We start from the raw sequence: 26,875 nt of genomic DNA, 5'->3' as shown, positions 1-26,875 counted from the left end.
ATGTCCTTCTTATTAGAGGAAGGTTAGCATAAGGCTGTCCAAAGATTCTTCTGAAACATATGCTCCCACGCAAACCATGTACCAAAATGACAGTGCCAATGCGAAATGTGAATAAAGGGATGTTTCATTTCAGGCCCTAAATTCAGACTTTTCTGTGTTTAATCACAGGAGTTGTCTGCTCAGGCAGCTTTCTACTGCTCCATAGTAAAAGACTTAGAAAACACACATAATTTCCTGAGCCGTCCTATGCAAACTCTGATTCACAGATGAGAGCAGGAGAAATAAGGAAGTGACGTGCTGCTTGAGCAGCTGATTAGGAAGAAGAAAGGCTATGTAGAGTGTGCACTGATCCTTAGCATATTCCCTTTTGTGGCACTTAAGTAGTTGACATTTTAGCAGGGACAGACCTCAGCTCCTGCATGAAAACATTATAAAATTTTAACCATGATAACATATATTGAGAAACTTTGAAGAAAATGTGGGATTCTGGGGTAACAGTTAAAAAGTAAAAGGAGACCATGAAGCATGTTGCAGAACAGGGATGGAAATGAAATCTGGTTTGCTTTATTTTGCACCTCTTCCCTCCACCCGGGCACCCCCCTTTTTTTTTGTGGGTTGGGTATTTATTTCTTTTATATGTGATGGTGCTTGGAATAACATTGTATATATGTGGCAAGGTTATAAATGACGAGCCTAGGCTGCTGAAACAAGGGCCAGAGAGAACTTTGCCACTGGCTTCAGAAGGATTAGCTCTGGGCTTTCTTAGTTGCTTTTATTGAATGAAACCTCACTGTTAATACGCTTGCTAGTATGGTGTAGACAAGCTCGAGATGGCCATTTGTTTCAGCAGAATGTGTTATTAGAATCCCCTCCCCACATTGTTTTGCCTTTGAGCTTTTACATTAGTTATTCATTTTGAGTTTGCCATTTTACAGACCTCGGCTTAGGCTCTTGATTGAAGACAGGGACTCAGTTTGCTGCCTGCTGATGCACGGAGCAAATGAGAACTGCACCCAGGGAGTCACTGAGTCTGGACTGTGCTGGGGCACTGCTGTGTTCTCTCCTGCCTGCTTTGTGTTTCTTTGGTTAATTCTTGCATTGATATTTTGAGATGGGCCCTAAAATTATAATTCAAATACCATCAAACTATGGAGCTTTCAAAGCCTGGCTCCTCATGCAACTTGACTCTTCCCTGTGGCAAGCAGTTTTACCAAACCAGTTCCTCAAGCAAACATTGGATTGACCCCACTGGGAGTTGTCTTCTTATAAAAATGGCAAATTCTGCCCAATGTGCTTTGTGCCGCAGCATATGTAGATGTTTCCAATAAGCACCCGTTTCTTATTCTCTGTGATTTTTTCTTATTTCTATAAAATTTGTAGCTACAAGTATATGTAGAATATGAGGCACATGCATTTGTTCATGCTGGTCTGGGGTTGTTTTGACAAACCCTTACAGTGCAGGAATGTACCCAGGCTGAATTTTTGCTGACTGAGCCATTACAATAAAATCTACCAACCTTTGTTCTCTTTGCCAGATATCTACCAGGGCTGAAAAAACCCCAACCTCTATTAATGCCATAGAATACTGAAATTGGGTCAGAACTATTTTCATGTCCCTGTATTTCCGCAAGTCTTAAGTTACCAATTTCAGAGTAGGCAAGTTGTAATAACATTTAGGAAAAAAAAAGACCCAGTTGTGATTTCAAGTTCTGACAGCCCTGTTAAGGGGATGCCACCAGTTCATATCTTTGAGTTATTCTTTTGGGCAATGGCAGCTCCTAAGTTTTTGAACCTTTGTGTCATCCAGAACTGATATGAGAGGTGTGGGGAAGACTTGTGGGGAGGCACTTGCATGTTGTGGAAATAAAGAGGTTATTTTACCTCATCCTGCTCAGGACCTTACCAGCATGTAACTTAGTCAATTAATGGATTAAATGCAATGCAATATGCAGTCTTTTTTTTTAATTTCCGGAAGTTACCATGTTGCTGCCACCCTATGCATATCATTCAGACTTCTAAAGATGTCTTTTGTGCAGCACTGCATACACTTGCATCTCTATACAAATAATTAGTAATATAGCAAGGTAATTAGAGCAGGATTTCGTAAGCAAAGGCCTTAACTTACAGTGAAGAGACAGTTACCTAAGCTGAATGAAGAAGGTTGTTTAATGATGTTCACAGTAAAAAAACCTGAAAGCATTTGGTGCCTTTCTTTTTGATATACTCCTTCATATCCTATTGTTTGCTTAGCATTCACTTGTGGCTCCCACAGTCAGTTAAAACTGAGTCTGTCAAGCTATATTTTCAGAGAAGTAGAATGCAAGCAGTGTCGGAAGGTTGGTTTGTGCTGCTTCTGTTTTGTTTTGGTTTGGTTTTGGGTTGTTTTTTGGTATTTTTTTCTGAACACTTGCTTTTCTTGTCTGAGTTTGTTTAGTTTTACTTTGTGTTGCCTTTCCCTCTGCAGTCAGCCGTGCCCTCATGGACTCCAGCATCCTTCAAGCAAGACATTTCAGAAGAAGGCCGAGAGAAGCCAAGATGCTTTGATACTTCTCCTCTCCTTGCCCTGACCTTCCATACCCATGTTTCATCTGGCACAGGAGCCTGGACTGTGGGAAGTTGGCTGCCAACAGCTGAGAGAAGTTCTGGGGATGCCCTAAGCTGGTGCAATACAAAGAAGTTTTTTAAAGTCTTGATTTCACTTTCTTTTAAGTGTGTGTATAAACCCAGGTCAAACTGGAATTGATCTACAGTAGAACTGACTGAAAAACAAACTGAAAAAAGACTTAACTATTTTATTTATTTCGATATTTAAGAAAGAAAAGAAGTGCTGAAGTTGCACAGTATTTTTGTTTTAAATACATTTTACTTCAAATTTTAGATGCAATTTTGTGAAGACATGAAATTTTAAAAAGCACTTAATGTAAAATAAAGACTGAATATTTACTTTAAGGAAAAAACTTTTTAAAATAATGAAAATAAAGATCAACTCTGCTCTCTCTCTTACTTTAAAGAAGCCATTCATACATGTGCTGGGTATCTTTGTTTTTTGCAAATTGGATGTGGTAAGTGATGATTGTTCTGGTTTACTTTCTCCTTAATCATAATATCCTCTTAGATGCTTAAAACTTACTTTGCTGTACTGTGTTAGGCACAAATCTGAACAAAAAACTGTTGAAATATCAAAGATCAGGCTCAGTGGCTGTATTTTTCTGTTACCAGCTTTTGTGTCCCATTTTAAGGACTGTCTTCTCCCAGTAGGATTGATGTATCTCTTCTGCACAGTAAGAGAGGTTTGCTCTTCAGCAACTTTGAAATACTTCTGCTGAAAGAGGGGTTTAAAAAAGGAGAACAACTCTGTTAATTTTAGGTTTGCTTTTTTCTTTTTTGGTAATTCCACAGCTGACTGTGAGTTGGTTATAAGGAAAGTACCTAAATGTTCAGGTGCTCTTGGCACGGATCTTCCTATTGGAGTCAAGGATGATGCCATCTGTAGAAGCCTTGTGTATTTTAGCTGTTTCTGAATTAGTAGTGGACTTTGAAAAGTGTATAGGTGCACCCATATGTCAGCAGTGAGCAACAGGGTGACAGTTACTCAGCAGAAGAATGTGAGTTCCCGTAGCTACAATACTAAATTTTCCCATGAGGAAGTGGTGAGGGATGTTCGCATCCCAAATCCTAAGTTGTTAGCCATCTTCTTAGTGAAATAAGGTGTTCTGTTTCTTACAAGAACTGGATGATTTTGTTGGCTGCCAAATCTTCTCACAGTGGAAAGCACAGGACTGTTCACTGTCACGTGTGATACAGTCTCGTAAGATTTCAGGATAGCCTTGTGTTCTAGGAGAAGGGTATTGTATTTGGCTCTGAGATTAGCTTCTCTGTAACAGGGGTGCCAGACATACCTATTGGTATACACCCAGGGTATAGGTAGAAAAAGTGATTTTGTTAATGTGGCTTGTGTTGGGGTTTGGAATGAAAAAAGCTATGTCTAATAAAAAATGCATCCTGACTAGGTGAAGCAACCAGAGAACCTCATCCTGCATTGTGTTTCTTGCACACCTGATACTCAAGCTCACCTTGTTGAGAGGTTTCCATGTGTCAGTAGCAACAGATTTTGTCCTCTTCTCCCTTCCCCTTCTCCTTCTTCTTCCCAGATTAACATACAGGGCCAGAAATAACTGTGTAAGAACTCTGGTGGACCTGAGTCCTGCTCCCACTAAGTTAAATGACAAAATTTATGTCCTAATCGGGCTCTTTGGCAGGATTATTTTGTTTTGTCATTTGATGGTTTCTAAACTTGCAGTGGTGACCTGCCTCCAGAGAAAAAAAGAAATCAAATTTTATCTCGTCAAAATATAACAAGACGCACAACTGTAATGAAGACTTGCAAACTGTAGGGTCTTGTGTTCATTTTGTGTAATATTCCTTCCAAATAAAAGTTTTGCTTCCAACGTCCCTACTGTATATTCCTCTGTAAATATTACTTTATCAAACCAATTCCACAAGATCTTTTTTAGTGCAAATAATCTTTTTTAAAAAGACACTGTTGAATAACCTACTTGTACATATACTTTTCTAAGGCCTCCATTGTTTATAATACTCTCTTTGAAGCGTAAAATAAAACTTCCTCCTCTATTGGTTTTGTTTCACTTTTCCATTTTGTAAATTATGACTTTTGTCCCTGGATTTTGTTTTGTATTTCTTAATGAAGCATGACGTTAACCAAGAATTCCTTTCTTCTTTCTTTTTTACTTTCTCTTCTCCATTCACTGGACTACAGAAACTGGTCCTGTTGCTCGCTATAGTGGAGGGAGGCAGGAAATAAAATACTGCTTTTCTACAGGACTCATTTTAAGGGTGTGATAATAGAGGATGTCCCTAAGTGTGTTTGTATTTTAATAACATTCTCCATGAGATTCATAGAGTTGCATTAAGCTAATTTTGATTTAAAGGTGGAGTTTAAATTATATGAGAGCTTTTTGTATAGATTTTAGTGACATTGCCTTAAGGAGTTCTGACCCTACCTATGCCATTTCTAATCCAGTTACTGGACTAACTGAAAGTGGTGGTCCCTTTGTTGCATTTCCCAGTGCAGGCACAAACCCTCCCTTTCCCTTTTGGAATCACGTTAGCTTAGTAGTATGGTTTTACACGATGGAAAGAGAAAATACTCTTTTGGGATAGATGCCATCTTATTAGGAAGCTGTCCCCTCTTCCGTAATAGACCTGCTGTCATTTTTATGAAGCTCTGTTGCCTTTCCTCTGCCTTCCCATTAATTTTTCTGCTGCCAGTAGAGGCTATAGATGGCCCTTTTTACTTTGGCAGCTGCATTCAAAAAATGGCAGCTGAGGTGTTTTTAGGTGATCTTCTGATGTGGGTACAGATATTTTAGATTAGTAAACTGCCCCCTTCCCCCCCTAGCAGATTAAATTGCAAAACTGTCCTAAAGAACACATCAGAAATTAATCCAGTCAGACAATATAAGAATTGTATGGAATTATACAAATGGGTTCCTACTTGCCTAATTTTTAACATTTGTGTGTCTGTGACTTTGAAGCGGAAAATGAACTATTCTTGATCTTCTGTCATCTTCTTTCTCTATAGTTTTATTTTTCCTTAAAGTTTTATTTTTCACATGTGTATTTTTAATCTCCATTAGTGTTTTGTTTCTCCATTCTTTCTTCAGATGAATATGACTTGACAACTTCATTGCTTGACTTCAGACCTTATCTTTACTTGTGCATGGCCTTTGGCCAGTTCATTGGAGGAAGGAGGAAACCAAAAGGCAGTTTCAGCTACCTTTGCTGTCCTCAGTCCCTGTGGCTCTTGGGAACCTGTTTGGGGTCTGATAGAGCAGCTCGTGGACTACTTTCTGGATGGTCCTCAGCTGTTCTGTGGCTAAAAATTGTCTCTTCTTCCTCTTCACCTGCTGGGCACTGGGGACCAGAGGCAGCTGAAAAGGTGAGGTAAGGTGCTAACTATTTCTGAGCCATACTGAGAAGGTAGATATGAAGCTCTCCTTAGAGCACATACTGAGTGACAAGATTGCTGGTTTTAAAGCCCCTCCTAGCAACTTCCAGTTTCTTTTCTGTGATTTGCTCTCAGATACTCTTACAACAGTCTGAATTGCAGGGCTACAAAACTACTTTTCCATAGGGATTTCTCAGGGGGCAAATAATCTTCTTTTCCTGCCCTGTAACAAACAGGAAGGAGGATATGTGATGACAGATCCAAAGCCCCTGGCCATTGCTGCTTTTGTTGTCCTTCTCGTAGCTCCTCTTGAGCTTTCTGCTGTGCTGCATAGCATAGAGACCCAGATAGAGGTTGGACCGAGGGCAAAGCTGAATGCTGACAAATCAAAGAAAGAGAAGTTGAAGAAAGGAAGGAAAGAAACTGCTTGTGGCATCAGTTCAGTTTTCTTTTTCAATAGGTCACCTCCCATTCTAACTCAGTTGTCATTTTCATTGTCCCAAGTGTGATGGATGCAGAAAGCAGAGCTAGACATTTCTGCTAAGGTAACCAGGAGTGAAAGTGTATGTTGAAATTGACCTTTATGGGTGTCTGTCAACACCCTGTTTAGATAAATGGGATCCTTCCTACCAGAGGAGAGCTATTGTTAGAGGCTGTCAGACTCTAGAGAACAACTCTTCATAAGTCTTCTTTCTCTGAACATTTTTGTGCTTTTTTTCTTGTTTTGGTTCAGGTTTTTCGGTTGGGTTTGGTTTTGGGTTTTTGGTGTGTTTGTTTTAGGACACAGCAATGTTCTAAAGGAAAGTTTTAATTTTGCAGAAATTATCTAAACAGGGAAAAAATCCCAGTGTTCCCTAAGTCCCAGAGCAGATTTCTGTAGGAAGGTGTCTTGTTTTCCTGTCTGGAGAATTGTTCTTGCTCGTGAGAGTTGGACATGATAGGAGGAGGAAGTACAAATGTCTACCAGCATTGTGGCACCTAACAGGTGCCCCCAAAGCCAGGTTTCCTTGGGCTGAGTCTGAGTTGAATGATGGCAAAGCTGAGGGTTGGAGTAGGACCTCAACTACATAAAGCACCCATAGCCGAGCATGCAGGCAGTGACTATCCTCTTAGCTTTGGCTTGGCTTGTCCAAATTTGGCTTGATGTGTTAAACTCTATTGTCCCTTGGAAATTACTGTAAAATTGTATTTGCTTTGCTGCACCAAAGCTGGACATTTGCCACAGTTTAGTCCTGTCTTTGGTTTTAGTGATTTAAGATGATATCCATCCATCTGTGTCACTTAATTTCACCACTATGTATTTTAGGACCTGAACACATGTTTTGCTGTTTCAACAAATGCTCTTGCTGTGTGAGTTAGAAACTTTTACTGTATTGTCTGTTGTTTGATGACACTTTGTCTTTGCAACATGTAATTCTTCATTATTCCAAGGTGTGTGCGCCATGATGGGAGAAGGATGACATTTACCTTTAAAAAAGCACAGATTTCTGGAGCATGGCATTGTGGCTATTATTGCCTTCCAGGATATAATTACAAGCAGTTTTGTTTGATGTTGTCTAGGAGAGCTGTGGCACCTCAGAAAGGCCAACCATGGCACTGCTATAGAAAAGGCAATACTCTTTGAATGTCGAAGTTGGGTGGCGGGCTGAAGCTCGTGGAACTACTGCTCTCTTCCTGAGAAAGGCTGCTATTGTGTGGAACTTGGAGAGGGGTATTCCTTCTTTGGATTCACAGCTGATGGATGGAACCTCTTGAGCAGAAAGAGATGTAGCACCCTTCAATGTCTTACTCTGAGTGGTTTGGTTTTTTTTGGAGTAGAGTTTCATTTTGCAGTGCTGATCATCTTCCATAACTGATTCTCAGTAAGACCTTCTAGTTTAGCTCTAGTTTTGCACAGGTATAAAGGGTCACTTTCTGCTTGGACCAAAGTCCCTTCTCATGATTTTTGCCTTTGCTGTTAGTGTCCCTGTGTCAGTGGCTTCATTGTGGACTGCAGGAAGAGAATGAACATGATCAAATCTTTCAGATACAGCCTTCTTTTCTTGGAGCAGATTAGAGATGTTAAATAATGATGGAGAGAGTTTTGTCAAGTGTTGCTGAAGACTTAGCTTATTAATTTGGATTTCTTTCATTAGCCAACAGCCATAAACTTCTTCATATAATGATTTCAGGAGTCAGTCTTGAGGCCAGCTCTCCAAGGTGGGAGGAAGTCATTGGACAGGAAGTAATTGAAAGCTGTGTTGTAACTAAAGAGGTAGTTTTATTTTAGTGTCACATAGCCAGTTAGATATAGCTTTCATGTTCATGTAGCACTTTGTATGGTGGAGTTTACATGGGGTGGTTTTAAGACTATGTTTGAGAAATCAGTTCTCCACTATTGGTATAAATGATAGTTGCTTCACATCAATGCTCTGCTGGGAGTGACTTAAGTGTGTTGTACAATGCCAAAGTCTTTCCAGCTCTTTCCTCAGGCTCAACAACTTGATTTATGGTGCAGTGGATTCTGCAGCTGGATTTTGGCTCAGAAGTCTCATCCATTGCTGGGGTATCTGGGCTTGGGTTTTATAAAGAAGGTTACAGCTCTTCTTAGGTCTTTCCACACCAACTGTGTCTCTGAATGTGTCCATCAGCCTGGAGGCTTAAGAGAGTTTTTAACTATCCACAAACTCTCTCTGAATTCATATTTCTATTGTACTTTTCAGACATCCATATGGTCCAGAGCTATGTATTCCTTCACCTGGAAAGAAGAACCTTCTGGGTTAGGGAGTCTCATTTCCCTTGCCAGGCCAGGTCAGCCTCTTCATTAATTTGCTCTCCAAGACCCCTTCCTCATTTCCCAGATACGAGATTTCACACCTGCACCCATTAGATTCCTCTGTGACTGTTTACATATATACATGTCTGGCATTATGTGAAGAAGAATCAGTCCCCATAAGGCTCAGTGCAGCCATCATTGAGAATTGCCAAGCATCTCATTGGTGATGGGATCCCACCTAACAATGAACATTGCAGGTGATGAATGCCCTCAACAGCTGTTATAGGTGAGAGAACTTCGAGTGCCCAGAACCTGGTCAGACCAGCCTGTAGGGGAGGACTTTCCAAACTCTGCCATTAGCAGACCCACTGAGCAACACTACCACTAACCAGTGTAGCAGCTACCTAAGAGCAGGGTCAGAAGACTACAGTTCCCTGTAGTACCGTGGAAGATCATTTTCTGGCATTAAATATGACAATATTCTACTTTTGTATAGGTTCTGTTAAGCAGTTCCTCTGGTGCTGAAAAATAGAAGGACTAGCAAACTGTGTAATGAGGGACATTGTTGTCCATTGCTGGGGAACTAGTTAATTTCTTGTTTGATCTGATGTGATGTTTGGCAGCTATGAAGTATTGGTTATGTAGGTTAAAGCATCCAAATTAATAATGCTACTCACTTGTTACAGGTTAAAAAATAGCCTGTGCTTTGACTTGGCTAATCTTAGGTGAAAGTTCTGGTGAACTCTGGGAAACTAGATCACAGATTTAAATCTGGTGTTTTTCCAGTGAAAAACAAACCAAAAAATCCTACTGTTATGGTGTCTCTGGCAGCATTTTGTTGGACAGTTACTCAGAAAGGCTGTTCAAATAACTGAACTGAAAAATACCATGGTGAGGAGCAAAGATTTGGGTTTGATTTGAAAAAAAACACATTCTATTTTTCTCAATGAAATCGCCCTTTCTTACTGCCAAGTGTGTGCAGGCTTGAATGAAACATCTAATCTGTGAGTATTTCTTCCTTCTCTTAAAAACAATTCCATCAAGCTCACTTCTGAAGCAAGGTACTTCTCCAAACTGAAATTCCAACTTCTTGTTTGTGAAACACCGGCACAAAATGTCTTAACTCTTGCTGAAAAATCAGTTTCTCCCAGAAAGCCACCTCCTAACCCTTTCTCCCTTCCTGCTTGTTTTTAACTGAATATTTCATTCAAATTCACTCCTTCACTCAGATGCTTAGATCACCCTGAAATTGCATTTTTTTTACAGAGTAAACTGAGCCATTTCACTCCTCCCTATGGAGCTTGTGCTGACGCTCTGCCGAGTGCAGTTATGGCTCTTACTTCCCTCTAGATATTGATGTTGCTGGGACTTTGATGGAGAAGTGAAAACTGGCTGCCTTATTGATGAAATCTCGATTGGCAGTTAGAAATTCCAAACCAAACAGGGAGTTTAACTAATGGAGAAAGGAAAAAAATCGGTAGGCGATGGGATTTTTCCAGCTTCTGGCACTGCATTACAAACAATGGAGATTGTGCATGGAGAACACTGCCCATTCGGCAGCTGAAAAGGGTTTTTTGTAAAATCAATGAGGGACTGAAGTAACTTGCTCCAAATTGCTTTTGTTTGTGTTTAGTTGAGTGAGGCACTTCTACTTATGTCTGAATATACAATCACATCAGCAACAGTGTAAATTACGCTTGCGTGGGAAAGTCAGACCCCTTGCATTTACAGCGTGTTCGCATCAGTTATCAACCATTTACCCATCATGTGCTGAATTTCTTTATCTCAGTGACACGTGGTTACCTCATGTAACAGCAATGAGGTCACTGCCTATGCAATGGCATTGTGTCCTCTGCATAGTTCAGTTTATTTCGTATTAAAATGATGACATTCAAATAATTTCTCTGGCCATTTGATTTGAAATTGATGGTACCTTGCTGGCAGGGAACTAGTCTTGAGTAGTTCCTTAATCTCTCTAGAAAGTAAGTTTGTCCAGAGATTTGTAATACTCTCTCATTTTCACTTTCCTGTCCCCTAATTCATCAGTGTAAACCCAGCCTACCCTGTTTTCAATTACTTTTATGTTGGCTGTTTCTTGGCCAGTGGGTGAACACACCTCTGAAATTCTCCCTGCAGCCCTCAGTGCTCGAGGAAGACCGCAGTGGTGGTTGTCTTGATGCTCACTGAACTGACTGGGTGAACATGGCCTGGTTCTAGTGAAGAGGTGCCCATGTCATGAAGCATCGCCTCTGTCACACTCTCCCATGTAATCCCAATGGAGAAGCCCTGATCGGAGTGCCCTGGGGAAACAACAGTGCTGTCACCAGCTTGGGTTAGATGTAAAAACGCTGGAGCTGGTCTTTTCGATCACTACCTTGATAACATGGGTACACTGGGCAGCACTGGGTGTCCCTGCAGGCATGCTGCCATCTGTCCGGCTGTGTTAAGTGGGGCTGTTTAACACCAGGAATACTGGGGAAGGGCCAGGTATATGGACAGCAGCCATGGATTCAAGCAGGTAGTAGAGTTGTTGTTCAGGTTAAAGGGAAGGGAGGAGGGACAGAAGTGGAATCTTGGTTTATAGGGGCTTTTAACAAGGGTAATGCTTCAATGGAAAGCTATCCAGGCTGCCATTTCCTCAGCATTTTAAATATCACCCCACTCCTCTCATTATAGCTGGGGATTTTGGCTCTCCCAGGGGGGAGGAGATGTCCTAAATGGGCTGCCAGGGAGGTGGATTTAATGCACTAGGAAGAACTGGCTTCACCAAGTTAAAAAGCAAAACAAAACCCAATCCTCCATTCCTATTTTTAGTGTTTATGACCAAGTATTTTTGCTTGGTTGCTCATTTTGAAAGGGTTTAGTGAGCCTGCCAGTTGATTGAAAGCTCTGTGGTGTGTGAGCTGGCCTCGCTGGGGAGCCTGCAGTGCATAGCGACGAGGTCGGAGCCGCGCTGGGGGTTTTTTCCACTGCAGTTTGTTGAAGGGTAACAAAAATGTCCCCCGGGCAAAGGGGATGTTGGCTTTCCAGGTTGTGGTGATTCATCTTGTCTGGATAAGCAGTCTTCCTCCCACTGCTGCACTTTCATCTCCATCTACCTCACCCCTACTTCACCGTGCAACCAGATGCAAAACTTGCCCTGCACTGCATGGGTGGAATTGCCTGGGGGGGGTTTACAGAGCCGACCCCTGTGAGGGGTACCTGATGGGCAGCATTAGCATTCGGTGTCCGTCCTGTCCAGTTCCTGCTCTATAAATGGGTTTATTCTCGTTATTAGGAGCTATGTCCCCGGCATATGGAGTCTGTGCGGTGCCTGCAGGCAGGTTTCCTTCCTGTTGGTGTTGGTAAGCAGCCCAAGTGCCTCCTGGCAATTAGCAGATCGTTACCCATAATGCTATGCGCAGGGATGCAGCCGGGTGGGTATTCTGGAGGTCACTCTGACCTAATTCACCCCCAGGAATTGTACAGTGCTGGCATGGCTCACCAGTGCATTAACAAGCTGATGCTTCTGTGAGAGGTCATTTGAGTGCTTCCACAGTATTTTTCTTAAGCAAGAAATAGCCATTTTGTCTAGAGGCCAACAGCAGCTAACGGGCTGGTCTGGAAGAGGAGGGAGCAGAGTTCTGGCTGGTTTTGAGATGGGACATTGTGGGCATGTGGCATTTCCTTGGATTTAAAGCTGGGGGTCATTTCTGATCCCCCAGATTGCACATGTGCAGAGCTCAGCTTGTCACCTTTGCACTATCACAGCATCTTTGCAGTGAACTGAGTGGCATGTGTCAGGCATGTGCCTGAATCCCCACTGCTCAGCCTCAGAGCAGGGGACAGAGGAGCAGGACTGTGCCCCAGACCTGCCCTAGCCTAAATGTGTGGGAGATATGAAATGGGGGTGCAGGTATCAGCTTGTCCCAGCTAGGTTTGGAGGGGTAGGTGTGCCTGGGCAGAGAGGGACACCCACAGAACAGTGGGCATCCCACAGGCCTTCTCCCTCTGGCAACCCTGAGCCCAGCATCACCAACTGAAATCAGGGTGCTCTCCTGGAGCGGTGATTTGTACATGCCAAAGTTAATTGTCAGCAGTTTTTAGAGGCTTTTAAAATCTGTAGCTTCTGTTTTCCGCTTCTCCCTGTTAAGGTATGTGTGGCTGGACTGTGCATGCTGAGGAAGGGGGACTGTGCAGGGAAAGGCACACACAAACCTATCGCAGTAAAACTGTTTCAAAACATTTCTCAAGTAGTTTTCCTGTAGCTTGTGGAGTCTGCTACCAAGGGAATGGTGTGTGGGGAGGCAGTGATTTGACTGACAAACCATTAGGCTGCCCAGAATAACCTGCTCCTGGCTTCTCTCTTTGCGTGCTCTGGAGGTCACCCCTGAATCCCACCTAGCTACTCCCGCCACCCTGTGCCAGACGGAGTTACTCTGCCTTGTCTGCAGCTAATCCCTCTGGGTGCACGTGAGTCTGTGTGTGCACAGATCCTTCATTTTGTTTATGCACGTGAGCAGCCTTTGAGCCAAGCTTTGGTTTTGATGTGCCCTCTGTAGCCCTCACTCTTTGTCCTAGCTGGTGCTTTTGATGTTTAAAAACATTTCAGAGGAAATTATGCAGCGTTGTAGAGTCAAAGCTGTGACCCAGCTGAGCTGGTGGGCAGACTTTCCTCAGGCAACAAGATTTTCCAGGGAGTGCCTCGAGATGAAGGGTACTTTGGTAGGAGCTCACTCCCCTCCCGTGCCGTTTGGTGTTTGCATGGCTGAATCAACAGAGAGTGTCACCTTCCACACAGCACCATTTTACAGCTTCCTTCAGATCTTTGCTGTTAATTGCTTTGAAACACAGATCTGTCCTGCCTTCAGTTCCCATTGACTCCAATTACACCTGCCTAACTGCAACTGGGGCTGAACCACTATCTTTTGCACTGGGGGTTTATTTGTCCCTTGGGTAATGAGCTGCAGCAGGCTCTTTTCTACTGGTGCCGAATATTTGAGCAATTGCTTGTGATTTATGTCTCTTTTTCCACTGGAACTAGCAGTACTGAGGAGCAAACCAGCATCTCCAGAGTGCAGCTGGCTGCCAGACCCCGGTGCTAATGCAGCAGAGCGTCTCTTCCCTTTCTTTGGGCTCGTTTTAAGCTCTGTCCATGCTGGCCAGAATGACTATAGGGCCAGGAAATGAAATAATAGGAGCTATAAGCTCTTCTACAGCTGAATGGTTTCAGAGGTCTATCAATTATTAAAGGTGTTAATTCTTCAACAATTACTGGCACATTGTGGCGTATAAGATTAGAGGAAGTTGGTCTCTGATCAAATCAGGCTAACCAGTTTATTCACCAAGGCTCCCAAGTCCTTTCAGACTCTCTTCTGTAGCAGAGTTGGTGGTGCTGGAACACAGTGCCTTGGACACTGGGAAAAACATCCAAGTTTTCTTGTTCTTTAAGGTGCTTTCCAACCCAAACCATTCTATGACTCAATGATTTTCATCAGGATGTAGAAAATGGCACTGGTATTATTTCCTTTCCTTCTCTTCTGTCTAGTAGCAATAAAACCCAATGGTGCCTACGAGTGAGACTTCATTCTTTGCTTGTTTTTCTTAAGCAGCTGGGCTCAGCAGGGCTCTGTGCCAAAGGGGGTGAGACAAGAGCTCTTCACCTGCAGCCTCTCACCCTTACCCCTGCCCTGGCCACAAGAAAAGCTGTTGATTTTTCTGTAATGAAATATGCCTGCTTCCCTGTACTGCAGAGGTACTGTGGCAGGTGGTGACTTGGATCCTTACCCCACAAACACTTTTAAAGGCTTCTGTTTATGAGTACCTCCATTTGCGTGGGCAGGCATATGTCCTTGCATTGTAACACCTTAACACTGCAAGATGGGAAGGGCCAGGAAAATGCCAAGAGCTCCCCATCCTCATGCCTTAGTAATGTTTGGTCTTTTCCTGAGAATTGCAGCTCCTCAAGCCCTGGGATTATGGGAGAGCCAAGTCTTTTGGTGTGCTTGGATGGTTTCCATTTTAAGGGCCCTTTCTAACCCGTATGTGGTATACATATCTGTAAGCATGCCTTCTTAGACAAATGAGAGCTAAATGTTTATACCATAACCATAAAATCATATCCTATATTAGACCTGCAAGTTACTTTTCCCTTATTTTGTGCTAATAACTCTAATAATTTTGTCTAATGATGACAGTGGTCCTGATTCAATCTTAGCAGAAAGAAATTTTACAGCTTCTTTGCATGTAAAACTTCCATTATTTGGATGGAGTTCTTGTGACATAGGTCATTATATCTGTGATATGTATTTAGAGTTTTTCAAAACCTGCATAGTTTATGGAATAAATTCTGATGTGACATAGCCAGGAGCCCTGTGGGTTTTCATTATGCTATCGATTAAAAAGCCCACCACTAAACAGTGAAGATAGGGGAAAGTATTGGAAAGGGAGTAAAAATTCCCTTTACTCTGTGAAAATAATTTCACATTTGTTTTAAAAAAGGAGTCTTTGCTTATTTTTTTTCCTCTAGATAATCTCCGCCTTTGTTTGAAAAAGGTTATTGATTGGATTGTTAACTTAAATAGTCTGTGGCGGGTGTGACAGAGCACATGGCTGCAATTAATCTTGCGATGCAGAATCCATTATTGAAAAAGCACTAATGAGCCATTCTAAGGCCTTCACTGGTCACAGAGCGCCTGGGAGCAGCAGATTGCTCCTGCCCTATAATGTCAGTTTTGGTCTTTAGTGTTATACAGCTGGTGTAAGCAGAAGAGATTTTTAGATAGGTTTTTTTTTCTAGGGTATTTATGTTAAAATTCCCCTTACCACCAGTCTGCAGTTGCAGTGGGTGTGGGAGACAAGAATGTGTTTGCCCCCGCTCCTCTGACCAGATGTCTGGTGGACATAGCGTACAATTAAGCCAGTGGCATGTGAAAAATGGATGTCACTATAAAATATGGTCTCAGTTGCAGGGTTCAGATCCAGAGGAGAGTTTTGACAGGGATGAGGGAGCTTTCAGACCTGATCTATACTTTAAAATATTGCTTTAAGACAAAGGGATGAGCTGTTGGAAACCTTCTCACTGCAAGTTTTATTGTCTATGTTGTTTATAGCTATTGCAGCAGAGCAAAAGTTTAGGTAGAGAATAGTTATGGTAGATTAGAAATTGTCGATGTTAACATATCACCTTCTCCTTCAACAGAACTGCTGCTGGGGTGTATTTTAGAGGTCTGTCTATTGACTTCAGTGACACCATAAATATGTGTTACTTCTCCCTGCTAGATCTGCTGAGCTGATGCAGATGTGTGAGAGTGATCCAGGGCTTGCCAGGGCTGAGCCACCAGCTGAATTATTAACTGAGTTCCAGCTGCAGGCTCTTTGCTGCACTCCTTTGCCATAGCAAATGCTGTTTATCACAGGATGAGCAAAATAAGACTGTTTCTTCATCCTGACCACAGTAAGTGATGCCATTCAGCAAGAAAGACTTTCAGGTCTCTGGTTCATATACTACCACAGTGTCTATAACTTGAACCACATTTTGGACTGTTCTTTGTGTAAAACAAAATTGTTTGTGAGCTGAACTTTAAAAAGAAAGGCAATTTTCAATCTACCTGCCATACACAGCTACAGGGCTTTGTTTTCAGGTACTCTGATGGAAAGGGAATGCCAAGAAGTGCTGTGATATGGAGCAGGGATGATGTTCACTGACACTGCGCCAGGGAGTCTTGGACGTGTGAATTTTCTCATTGGTCATGAAAACCACTGGCTTTTGAACCAAAGTAGCAGGAAAATAGAGAGATTGTGAAGAAGGAGAGCTGTGAGGGCAGGAGAAAGGATTTCAGTGTTTTGATTATCTATTGACATGCTTGCCGGACGCTACAGAGCCTCATCATGCTGCTGGCATAAGTAAAAATAGTCTTTCCAGCAACATTAGGTTGGGGTCATGGTACCACAAGGCACGTTGTTTCATGTGAAAGAGGATCTGACATAGAGGCTGAAGAAAGACATGTTCACAAGATATTTTTTTCCCTTAGACATGCCATAAGCCCTGGGCTAACAGAGAGCAATCTGCAGCCATGCAGATACGGCTGTGGGCATTTGTTGGACTCTTTTGTAGTCACAGAACCCAGTGGACTGAACAAATGGATATATTTCTGCAAAATATTTCTACACCACTACTGAAAAGAAACCACCATGGCCCTTACTCCACTATTAATATTTTCTAAGCAAAACTCAGCTCACAAGGACCAGTTGCTTTTAGGTTTGTGGTGGGTTTGGTTCTTAAGAAGGGCCCTGTAAAATAGGATGGATCACTTAAAGGATGAAGCACTGTCAATACGAGATGCAGCACAGAAAACCTGCAGAGGTGTTTTTGAGGCAAATAAGGAATGAGACGGTCAAGACTGATAGCTGTAAAAGAGCAGGAATGGCTGTGGAGGGACAGAGATAAAGTCGTGAACAGAACCTGACCTTCATGTCATTTGAGAAAGGGAGAGTCTTTAGCTGGAGTCTCTGCAATGAGCAATGTGTGTACGCAGACAAGTGAGCACGTGAATTCGTGTATGCATTTAGCTGTGATTTATTTCTGCAAGTTTGATTCCATTCTTTCTGTTTCTTTTCAAATGTGACTGAAGCTATTTAACTGTCTGATTAACTCGCCTCCCTGTATGAGTTGCCTTCTGTGATATATTCCAGCACTGTACAACCTTTCTGGAAGCTGACACTCTGCTGTTGGGATGAATTCCTCCCTGCTGCATAGTGTGGCACATTTGTTCTATTTACTGGTGTTGGAATGAGGTTCTGCACTTGCTGTAAATCAGATCTGGAGGAACATTTCAGTGTCATGTCAGGTTCTGCTAGTTTGGTAGTATCAGAAATTATATGAGGTCTTTTCAACAGGAAAAGGTATGTCACATCTCCTTCTGCATAGTTGCAGTTTCAAGGACCCCAGAACTTTAGATTGAACTTGGTCCACTGTACATCTCAGTAGAATCTGACTCTTGTTTTGTGCTGACATTTCAAGGGCTCCAAAACCCATCTGAGCTCATCAGTACTGTCAAAACATTTCTTTGTTCAAATGCTTAAGAGTGATATGAGCAATGTCACCGATCCCTCCTTCCTTAAATACCTCCTTTATTTTCTATTCTATTTCCATAATAACTTAGGTACACACATTTCCTTGTTGGACAGGCTTGGTTTTCATATCATAAGCATGCAAATATAACCAGAGAGCAAAAAACCTTATTACAGCTTTTGGTAGTATCATGGGCACATAAAGAAAAGAGATTCCTTACAGTATTATTGCCTCACCCAGCAATTCTCAGGAACTGTTTGCTTCACTAGCTAGAAAATATAGAAGCTTCTTGTAGGGTGGTAATGAGTGATGTGACAACACAGCAAAGCACCGCTGATAGGTCTGGTAATGAAGATAGCACTTCTGTGCCCACATCTACAGTTAGCTGTGCCTTATTTTCTTATTGGAGAAGGAGCCTTTCGTTCTCCTCTCTTAAAAGGATACTTAGGCTGGCAGAGGTGGAAACCTTGTTTTCCTACTCACTGCCTGCATTCTAAGAACAGCACATGAGCTGGAGGGGAAAAAGCCCTGTGCACGTGATGGTGCAATTTCTAGCAGTAGCATGTGGTAGTGTTGGATGCGTGTACCGGTAGTTCTAGTTTTTGTATAGGTGAGCAACTGGTTACCCCTGTCCCATGCCCCTCAGCCCTGACTATACGCAGTGTTAATGCTTAATGCGTGTCAGAGAGGGATGCTAAATACAGGACTTTCCAAAAAGGCAAGCGGTAGGTTATTGCGGGTGACTTAGGTACTGCCCCAGCGTGATAGGGGTGGTTTGGGAGTACAGTGCTTTATTTCAGCGGTGTGTTTTTCTTGTTTTGTTTTGCAGAAGGAACACTGATCCTACCTTTGGTTTGTTTGTTTGCTTGTATTTTCCCCTCCAGAAAGCCCATTGCTGACCCTGCTACTGTGATACCGCTGTTTTGCAAAGCTGGAGTCGACACGCATGTAGGGGCGGGGGTTGTAACTCTGGCAATTTGTCCTTCCCGATTAGATGTGACTGTTCTGCTAGCTTTCCCTTCTTTATTCTTTTCATTTAGTTCATTGTGGGAGTTGGCTTGGGTTTTTTTCCTTTTGGTTTCTTGTTTTGATCCTGGAAAGTTAGCTGTGCAATTTGGTTTCTTCTGTGCCAATCAACTTTAGTGGCAGAGCTCTTAAAAAAACTAAAAGCTGTGTCCCTCCATTCTGTCTTGCTTCTTCTCTGTATGCTACTGCTTCCATTTGAGCAAAGTTTACAGAATTGCTCCACCTATTTGGAAGGGAAGCTCTGAAATGGAGAATAACCTCATTTCTACCAGGTCCTTCAGTCCGGTCGAAGCGCTAATCGAAACTGTGGTCCAATTTCTATAAAGAAGGATGGGCTGTCTCTGAAATTTGGTTTGTGTCTGATTTCATCCCTTCTTTTGCTTTCTTTCCCAGAAAAGCCCACAAAAACCAAACCCAAAGCCAAACTATTTTTAAGAGCTCTGAATAAAACTGCTTTGCCAATGGGGAATGAGTGGGGATGACTCTGATTTTCTCTTGTGCCCAGCAGCGAAAGGGTTAATGCCTGCTTTCCTCTTTGGTATCTGTTAGTTGCAGCCCATGTTGTGATCAGTCCATGTCCATGTACGTTTTGTTCCCAAATTTAATACCAGTTAATTAACAAGCTATAAGTGAGCCTTAACAATGACAGTTGTTTCCAATCTTCCTCAGGACACCCGACCTGCCTGCAGTTCACCACAAACATGACTGAGGCTGTTAAAACCTATCAGTGGCAGTGCATTGAGTGCAAATCCTGCAGCCTTTGTGGGACCTCTGAGAATGATGTGAGTTGATTTACCTTTTCATGCAAATAAACGTCACTCCTGCCCTTGAGGAGCATGTAGCAGTGGTGTGGGTCATAGCTTCATTGCTGCTTCCATACATCTCCAAGGAAGAGCTACTCCTGAGATTAGAGATGGGCTTCTCCCTAGTGCCCCTGTTCTTCTGAAATTACCACTTGTATCATATAGGGCCACTTAAGATGGTGGTACTTGTGGTTTGTATGCTTGCTCAGTAGAAGTTAGCTGGAGGCCATAAACATGTGTTGGGGGGAGCTGCAAGAGAGCAGTATTTTCAATATAGCTTTCAGGAGCAGATGTGATGGGTGATAACCTGAGAGATGACAGGTGTGTTTCTTCTGTCCCTGATTTTGCTTACTTTCTTGGTATGACTTTGTAGTCTTGATTACAAGACTTGGGAAACATGAAAGCATTTGAACTGGGATGGTGAGGCTTCTCTCTAGACACTTAATCACTTATCCCAGTGATTTCCAAACTATGTTTCAGATCCTGCAGCTGGACAGTGTCCTCTCTGTGGGGTTTTCAGTTAAAATCTAATGCTAAGGTTCCTTGGCAGTCTGTGAGAAACTGGAGAATTGACAGTTGCTGGGCAATTTTGGAGGTGATTAGCTAACATTCCATTCCCTATAGCAGAATAAACTTGAAGCCTGGGGTTTTGTTTTGCTTTAGCAATAAATAAGGAAATCTGAAAACAGGGATCTGTTCTGTGTTAGGAACCCTGGGATACTTCAGAGCAGCCTTTCGCCCCCCCAGATATATGAAAGGCTGCAGACCCCACAGTGGGATCATGTCATTTCCGTCTGTTTCACAGAGCATTTACTTAGTTTAGTTTTGGAGAACTGGCTAAGTCCAGGCTTTTGATGAGGAAGGTTTACTCTGAAGGGATGAGATCCAGCATGAGGTCACATTGGAGCCCAGTAAAGCTTGTCCTCTTCTCTCAGTACGGCATATCCCCAGCTTAACAGCTTTTACTCCTGCATCATGAAGCCACCTTGGAGAGGAAGTCTTCCATCCCCCAGAGAGATTTTTCAGCTAGAAACTGAACTGCCTTTGTGATGAGAAGGGCTCTCTGCAGCCTCTCAGGAATATGGTGGTTCATTGTGGAGGCACAGAGGTGACACCTATAGCCTTTTATATTCTCAGTATTAGTCTCTATGTTGCAGCTCTGTGTTCCTGGCTAGTTACTAAGTTTTTATGTTTTCATCTTGACAAGAGACTAATTTACACCATTTTCTCTCTTCTCCTCTCCTTCTCTCCATTTCCCTACCATCTTCCCAACAACCCTGCCTCAGGACCAGCTGCTCTTCTGTGATGACTGTGACCGTGGCTATCACATGTATTGCTTGAATCCACCAGTCTTTGAGCCCCCAGAAGGTAACATATGTTGGAGTCTGCTTCGAAAGTCCTTGTGGAAAAGGGAGGAATTTCAGAAAGGTGGAAAGGCTGTGCAGGATTAAGAAGGCTGTAGCAAAGCAGAGGCAGATAGCTTTGGAAATAAAATTAATAGACATGGTGGTCTAGTGTGATCTGAGATATCCTGTTCAATCTTGCCTGGTCTCTACCTCCTCTTCCAGGACACGGCCTTTTTGCAGGTCATGGGTATCTTTGGATGTCCCACTTGGCACTGGACACCTCAGTTTAGACAACTGAACTGAGCTCCTGTGAATTGTGACTTTGGACTTCCTAAGAAGTCAAAGTCCCAGAGAGAAAGCCTCATACAGGAGGGTCCTCTCTGGAATAGCTGAGTCTGTTGTTATCAGGAGACTGGATTAAGAGGAGTGACCTTCCTTGTTCTTTGGTCTGTCTGTGTGTCACAAGGGTGAGAGTTTTACTGTCTGTATGACATTCAGTATGTAGTTATGTCCTCTGCAGGGTATTCAATGTGACTATACTACAAATGGTTGTAGTTTGTCCCTTGGTTGTGGAGCAGAGGAACTACTCCCTTGCCATTATTGATTCTCTGACTAAAATCTGCAGAGAGCAGTAGAATTGGAGAAGGAGACATACGAGTGTGAATGGCTGCAGTTTACATGAGGGGCGAGACAAGAATAATTACAAATCAATCATGCATTCAGGAGCTAAATGTTTGTAACTCTGATAAAGGCAAAGCTAAATCAGGAGGGGGAAACTTTGAAATGCAACTAATAATTAGCTAAAGGTTTCTGTTTGGGAAGTGGTATATTGAAAGCATGAATATATAAAACGCGTAGTGGCAATGCACACCCCAGCTGTGTTGTAACTTGGGTAACTTGGGTAGAAAGCCTAAACACACAATACCAAGAGCAGCAGAGCCTGCTTCAGAAAAATACAGGCAATTCCAATGTAAGGAATATTTGCTATCCCATTCAGGCAGATCTTGACATAAACTCGGTGCCTAGATTTGATGTCATTCCTATCAGAAGGATTTCTTCATTTGCAGGGAGCTGGAGTTGTCATTTGTGCCGGGAGCTGCTCAGAGAGAGAGCATCAGCTTTCGGCTTCCAGGCCTGAGGAGCTCCAGCAGCCAAGAAACACTTTGCTCCTGGTGTTGCCATACCAGCACAAAATTCCCATCCAGAACACAAAGACACAACCCACATCAAAATGAATGGACACTTAAATACAGGAAGAGGTATCTGTGGTATTCACTGTCACTAATGCCATACCTCTTGGGCTCTACTAGAAGGATCGTGTACTTTCCCGATGCTTCGGATGAAATCTCTTCACTGCTATGCATGGTTGCTGCTTCCTGTTATGGGCTCACATACATTTTTCAAGGGGGAGGGTTGTTATATCCACAGAGGAGTCAATTTTGTGTGGCCTTGTGCTTTCTGTTTAGGCTTCTTTTCAAAGAAGTAGTAAGGTACTTCCCAAGGAATTACTGGTGAGTACTTTGGCTGGGAGCAGCACCAGTTGTTTCTCTTCACAGACTTGATTGGAAATCTCTTTACTCTGTATTTGTAGGGGTGCTTTGAGAGTTGCATTAGTTCAGTACTTCCCAGGTCATGAACAACATATTGTCACTGAAAGAAGCCCTGATCAAAAATTTTCAGGGTGACACTTTTTCCCTTGGATCAAATGCTTTGATTTGGCAGATCTTCATAAATCTGGTTTTAGTATCTCTGAAGGAAGAACAGTACCGGTATGCACACACACAAACACTTAGGAAATCCCACTGCCTTTGGTATTTCAGTATATTCAGGGACCCTGCCCCACTGCAGTGCCAGCACACAGTCCAGACTCTTCATTTAATTTTGTACAGAAAGATGTGACTGGTCGTGTATGTAACTGACTTGCTGTTTAGCTCAGAAAACTGAACAAAACAAAACCAGCATCTTAAGTTGATCATAGAAAGTAAAACTGTCAGTTTTCTGAGCAAAGTAAGCTGCAAAAAGGAACAACCTTGGTTTATGATCAAATGAAGCACTTTTATTAATGTTTTTGAAATTTCTAAACTAAAATGTTCCACAACTTAAAGTTGCATTTTATTCCAGGAATTGCCTGATCAAGACTTCCAATATTTCCAGACTTACAGTTTTTTAGCGAAGTAATTATCGAGATCTAGCTGAATTTCCAAATAATTTTGCCCCCAAATTCTCCACCAAACTGCATTTTTGGCAAATGTGATAATTTGTCAAAAAACTTTCCCCAGCTCTAAAGTAGGGAATAATTTACTGAACCTAATAAGAAAAGAAAAATTTCCAACTTATTTTAACATTTAAATAGAAAGAGTTGTACTTTATTTGTGCAAACCTCTACATGTGAAATGAAGAAACATTAAGCAAGAGCATCAGTTGAAAAAACATTAGTTCAGTTGAGTCTTTTTAAATAAAGGTATCACTAGGAGGACAAGTGAGTACATTAAAGAATTTCTATCGCATATATTTTAAGGTTAAAAACCTGCAATTCCCTCAACTGCCAGGTAGCCCAGAATGACTATTTTCTTGGGCATGATGTATATTAATTTCTATGCATAGATTTAAGTGGGTTTATAATATACATTTATGAGAGTCTCAAGCAGCATGTGACTCAGGTTGCTTGTACAAGTAGGTAAGGACACTGAAGATTATATTTGGCATATTCATATTGGTTGAAACTTTTCCACAAAATTAAATGTTCCCAGACACTTGAAAGAACATTGTGAAAGAGTATTGGTGAGCTAATTTTTCTTACTTCTCTTGCTAATTACACATAGTTAGAATGAGTTATACTGACCTAATGCACTTTCCCTCATTATTTAGGTAGTTTCTTCACCTTTTGCTAGAATTAACAGTGTCAGCTGCTGGATTCTCCCATGTACTGTCACAGCCTCTTCTCAGGCTGCAGCAGGAGTATTTTAACCTGTTAGAAGATTTAGGAAGTATTTATCCTGGTTGTATTGGACCAAGTCTCTCCTGGAGCAGGTGCACTGGCTCTCTAGGGAATTCATTCAGTACCTTAGGCTTTTCATGTGATGACCCCTCAGACGAGCCAAGAGTGCCAAGAGTACAAGGAAATTTGAGCATCAGCTGTGGGGAGGATAAAGTGGGAGCCTGTGGACCTGTGTTAGGTCTCTGGTATGTGCTGGGACAAAGCCCTAGAAAAAATGTGAAATGAAACGTTTTCTTCCTAGTCTGCATCTGCCCTGATCCTGAGAGGCACCTGGAGGCCACAGCTCATCCACATGAGCATTTGCACCCATCTTTTGGTGTGGTCAAACCCTGCTGACCGGGCACTTTGGGACCATTGCAGGATTTAGGCTCAAACAAAGTCCTGTTGCTGCTGTGACCAGGACTGCAAGTACGTATTCTCCGGAGAAACCACTGAGCTCTTTCATGGGTAGTGTATGGTTTGGCTAGAGGGACTGGAGCTGAGAAGTGTGTGTGCTGGAGGAAAGTTTTATGGTGGTGCTGGTGGTGGGAGCAGCAGAGGCGGGTTAGTGTTTAGGCTGGTGCTCAGCTACCAGGCCTGCTGGGCTTAGGGATTTTCATCATAAAAATGGCCATCGCCTCCCAGTTTCCTGGCATTTGCATTACCTTGGGAGAGGAGTGGGACAATGTCTGCTTTATCAAATGGAGAGTGAAATCCATACGGTTTAGGCCTGTGTTTTACACAGACAGTGGGCAGTTCATCATGTAGCCCTGTTTTTGGGACTGGCTGGTACAGAAAATCAGTGCTCTCCATCCCTGTGACAGACATAGCTAAATGAGCTGTGCTTGGCACACACACCTGCTTTCCTGCTTTGTGGGTCTGATCCACAGTGCTGGCTTTTTCTCCTCCCACAAGCATTCTGCAGTGAACAGTGTCTTTCATGTTTGGAAATACTCCTTTGTGGTCTTGCTGAAGTTTCACCACTAATGAGGTATGATGTCAGGAAAGACTGCTAGATCTGCAATGGCAAAATATTATTTGCCATTTGAGATCAGTGTCCTAGGGTACTTACCCGCAGTGGTCTGTCTGCATTTCATCTCTCCAGCTTTGTGGTGGTGCTGTGCAGCCAAGCCGCTCCAGGTACCTTTGGCAGCAGATAAGATGCAAGCTCTCCCATGCTGAGAACTTCTTCCAGCTACAGCCTTCCTTCTTCACTAGCTCAGTCTAAGATAAGAGGCTGTGATGGATCACTCAGTGATGCTTTTATCATGCATTCAGAGCCATATATCTTGGCACACTTCAGAAATATTAATTGATCCACTAAGCGAGCAATGCTGTAACTGCTTTACTAAGATGTGGAGAGGTTGTGGTACAGCCTTGGAGGTGAGGAAGAGGAGTTCAGAAACTCTGATAATTGACTCCCTGTCACGTGGTACCCTTTGGGGACAGCCTTCCTGCATGACTGCTGGGATGAACAACTTGGGTGGCATTATCCATGGTCAGGCAGATCTTGACACTGCTCATATCAGTGATCTGTTCTGGGCAGTAAACAATGTGAGGACTCTGGCTCTCTTTGCTTCTGTCTCTCTTGCTATGGCAGGACATGCAGGTTTGTTGGCAGTCTCTGAGATGATCAAACTGGCGTATTTCAGAACTCTTTTGTGTAGGCAAGGCAAGCAGTATTTTAGCACAAATCAAGGCAACTACCATGGGAGATGGTAGATCCCGCATTGCTTGAAGTCTCCGAATCAAGAATGGGCGGCTTCCCAGAAGATGTATTTTAATTAAATGCAATCTTAGTTAATCACAGGAATGTCTGACTGAAAAAAGGCCGGTGTTATAGAGGAAGTCAGGCTATATGATGTAATTGTTCTTCCTGTCCTTATTATAAAAACAGATGTTTACTGTGGCAGAGGATATATTTAAATACAAGCTGTGTCTGCATAATGGCCTTAAAGTACATTAGTCAAACATACTCATGTAATTCTTCTAATTTTTAACATATTTTGGGTAACCTAAAAAAGGTCAGTTAAAGAAAATCAGCCTTATAGATGCAGTTAATTTTGTATTACATTGTTCAAGCCCATGATAGGAGCTACATTGGTGTTAGCTACCTCAGAGCTTGACAATTATGACTATGGCTTGGTTCTGGCTGTCCCGCCATCACATTTGTGTGCTGTGTTGCCCAGTTTTCTGCCCCATAGTGGGAAAACTGGCTGGGGAGGGGAGCTGCTGCAGTGGCAGCCTCAGAAACCAGGGCAGTATTTTCAATATGGTAGTCAGGAGTAGATGTGATGGGTGATAACCCAAGAGATGGCAGGAGTGTTTCTTGTGTCCCTGATTTTGCTTACTTTCTTGGCATGACGTTGTAATCTGAATTACAACACTTGGGAAGCATGAATATCTAAACTCCGATGGTGAGACTCCTCTCCAGACATCTAATCACCTATCCCAACGATTCTCAGACTGTGATCCGGAGCCTGCGGCTGGACAGTATCCTCTGTGCAGGGTTTTCAGTTAAATCTGATGCTAAGGGTGGAGAAACAAAAAAAGGGGTTCATCCAAGTCATACCACTGAGGAGGTGAGCTCGCATTACTTTACCATCACAGAGCCTCCAGTCCGGCTTGGAAAAGGCAATCTATTTAAGGAGCATGAGATGGGTTCCATTCTACCTCCAAACTGTACTTCCATAGAGATGTTTTTGACTGAGTTTACAGCATTTCTATAAACATACCTTAGGTCAGTTCTTGCACTAGGAAAGCTACCATTAAGTGTGTTCTTTTGAAGCAAACACTGCTGTAGATAACTTTGAAATCGTAATTTCTCAGCTTTCTGTAAAAGGGGCTTAGTAACTTCTGCCCCAAAGGAGGACTTGCACACTGTGCAGTGTTACGGGGCTGTTGCATGTTCTACATGTGTACAGCATGTGTTTTGACACTGGTCGTTT

The 26,875-nt window shown here is 42.6% G+C and overlaps 1 protein-coding gene across 10 annotated transcripts in view; it reads left to right on the top strand.

Moving 5' to 3' along the window:
• Positions 1–22,362, top strand: part of DPF3 (double PHD fingers 3) — a 166,677-nt gene extending 144,315 nt beyond the window's left edge. For 3 of the 10 annotated variants that reach the window (XR_010613795.1, XR_010613794.1, XR_010613793.1), the window contains one exon: positions 2,465–2,480. Coding sequence is in view for 6 of the 10 variants with exons in the window: in XM_065684797.1 (XP_065540869.1) it covers positions 19,471–19,583; positions 20,891–20,972; positions 22,018–22,088 (266 nt within the window). In the remaining 4 variants the exon portion in view is untranslated. Of the gene's footprint in view, positions 1–2,464; positions 4,633–19,470; positions 19,584–20,890; positions 20,973–22,017 lie in introns of those variants that run through there. The other 7 variants (XM_065684796.1, XM_065684801.1, XM_065684797.1 and 4 more) reach the window with 6 other exon arrangements.
• Positions 22,363–26,875: the final 4,513 nt, after the last annotated feature.

This window comes from Lathamus discolor, chromosome 6, assembly GCF_037157495.1.
Source record: "Lathamus discolor isolate bLatDis1 chromosome 6, bLatDis1.hap1, whole genome shotgun sequence".
NCBI lineage: Eukaryota > Metazoa > Chordata > Aves > Psittaciformes > Psittacidae > Lathamus > Lathamus discolor.
This window is presented reverse-complemented; position numbering and strand designations above follow the sequence as displayed.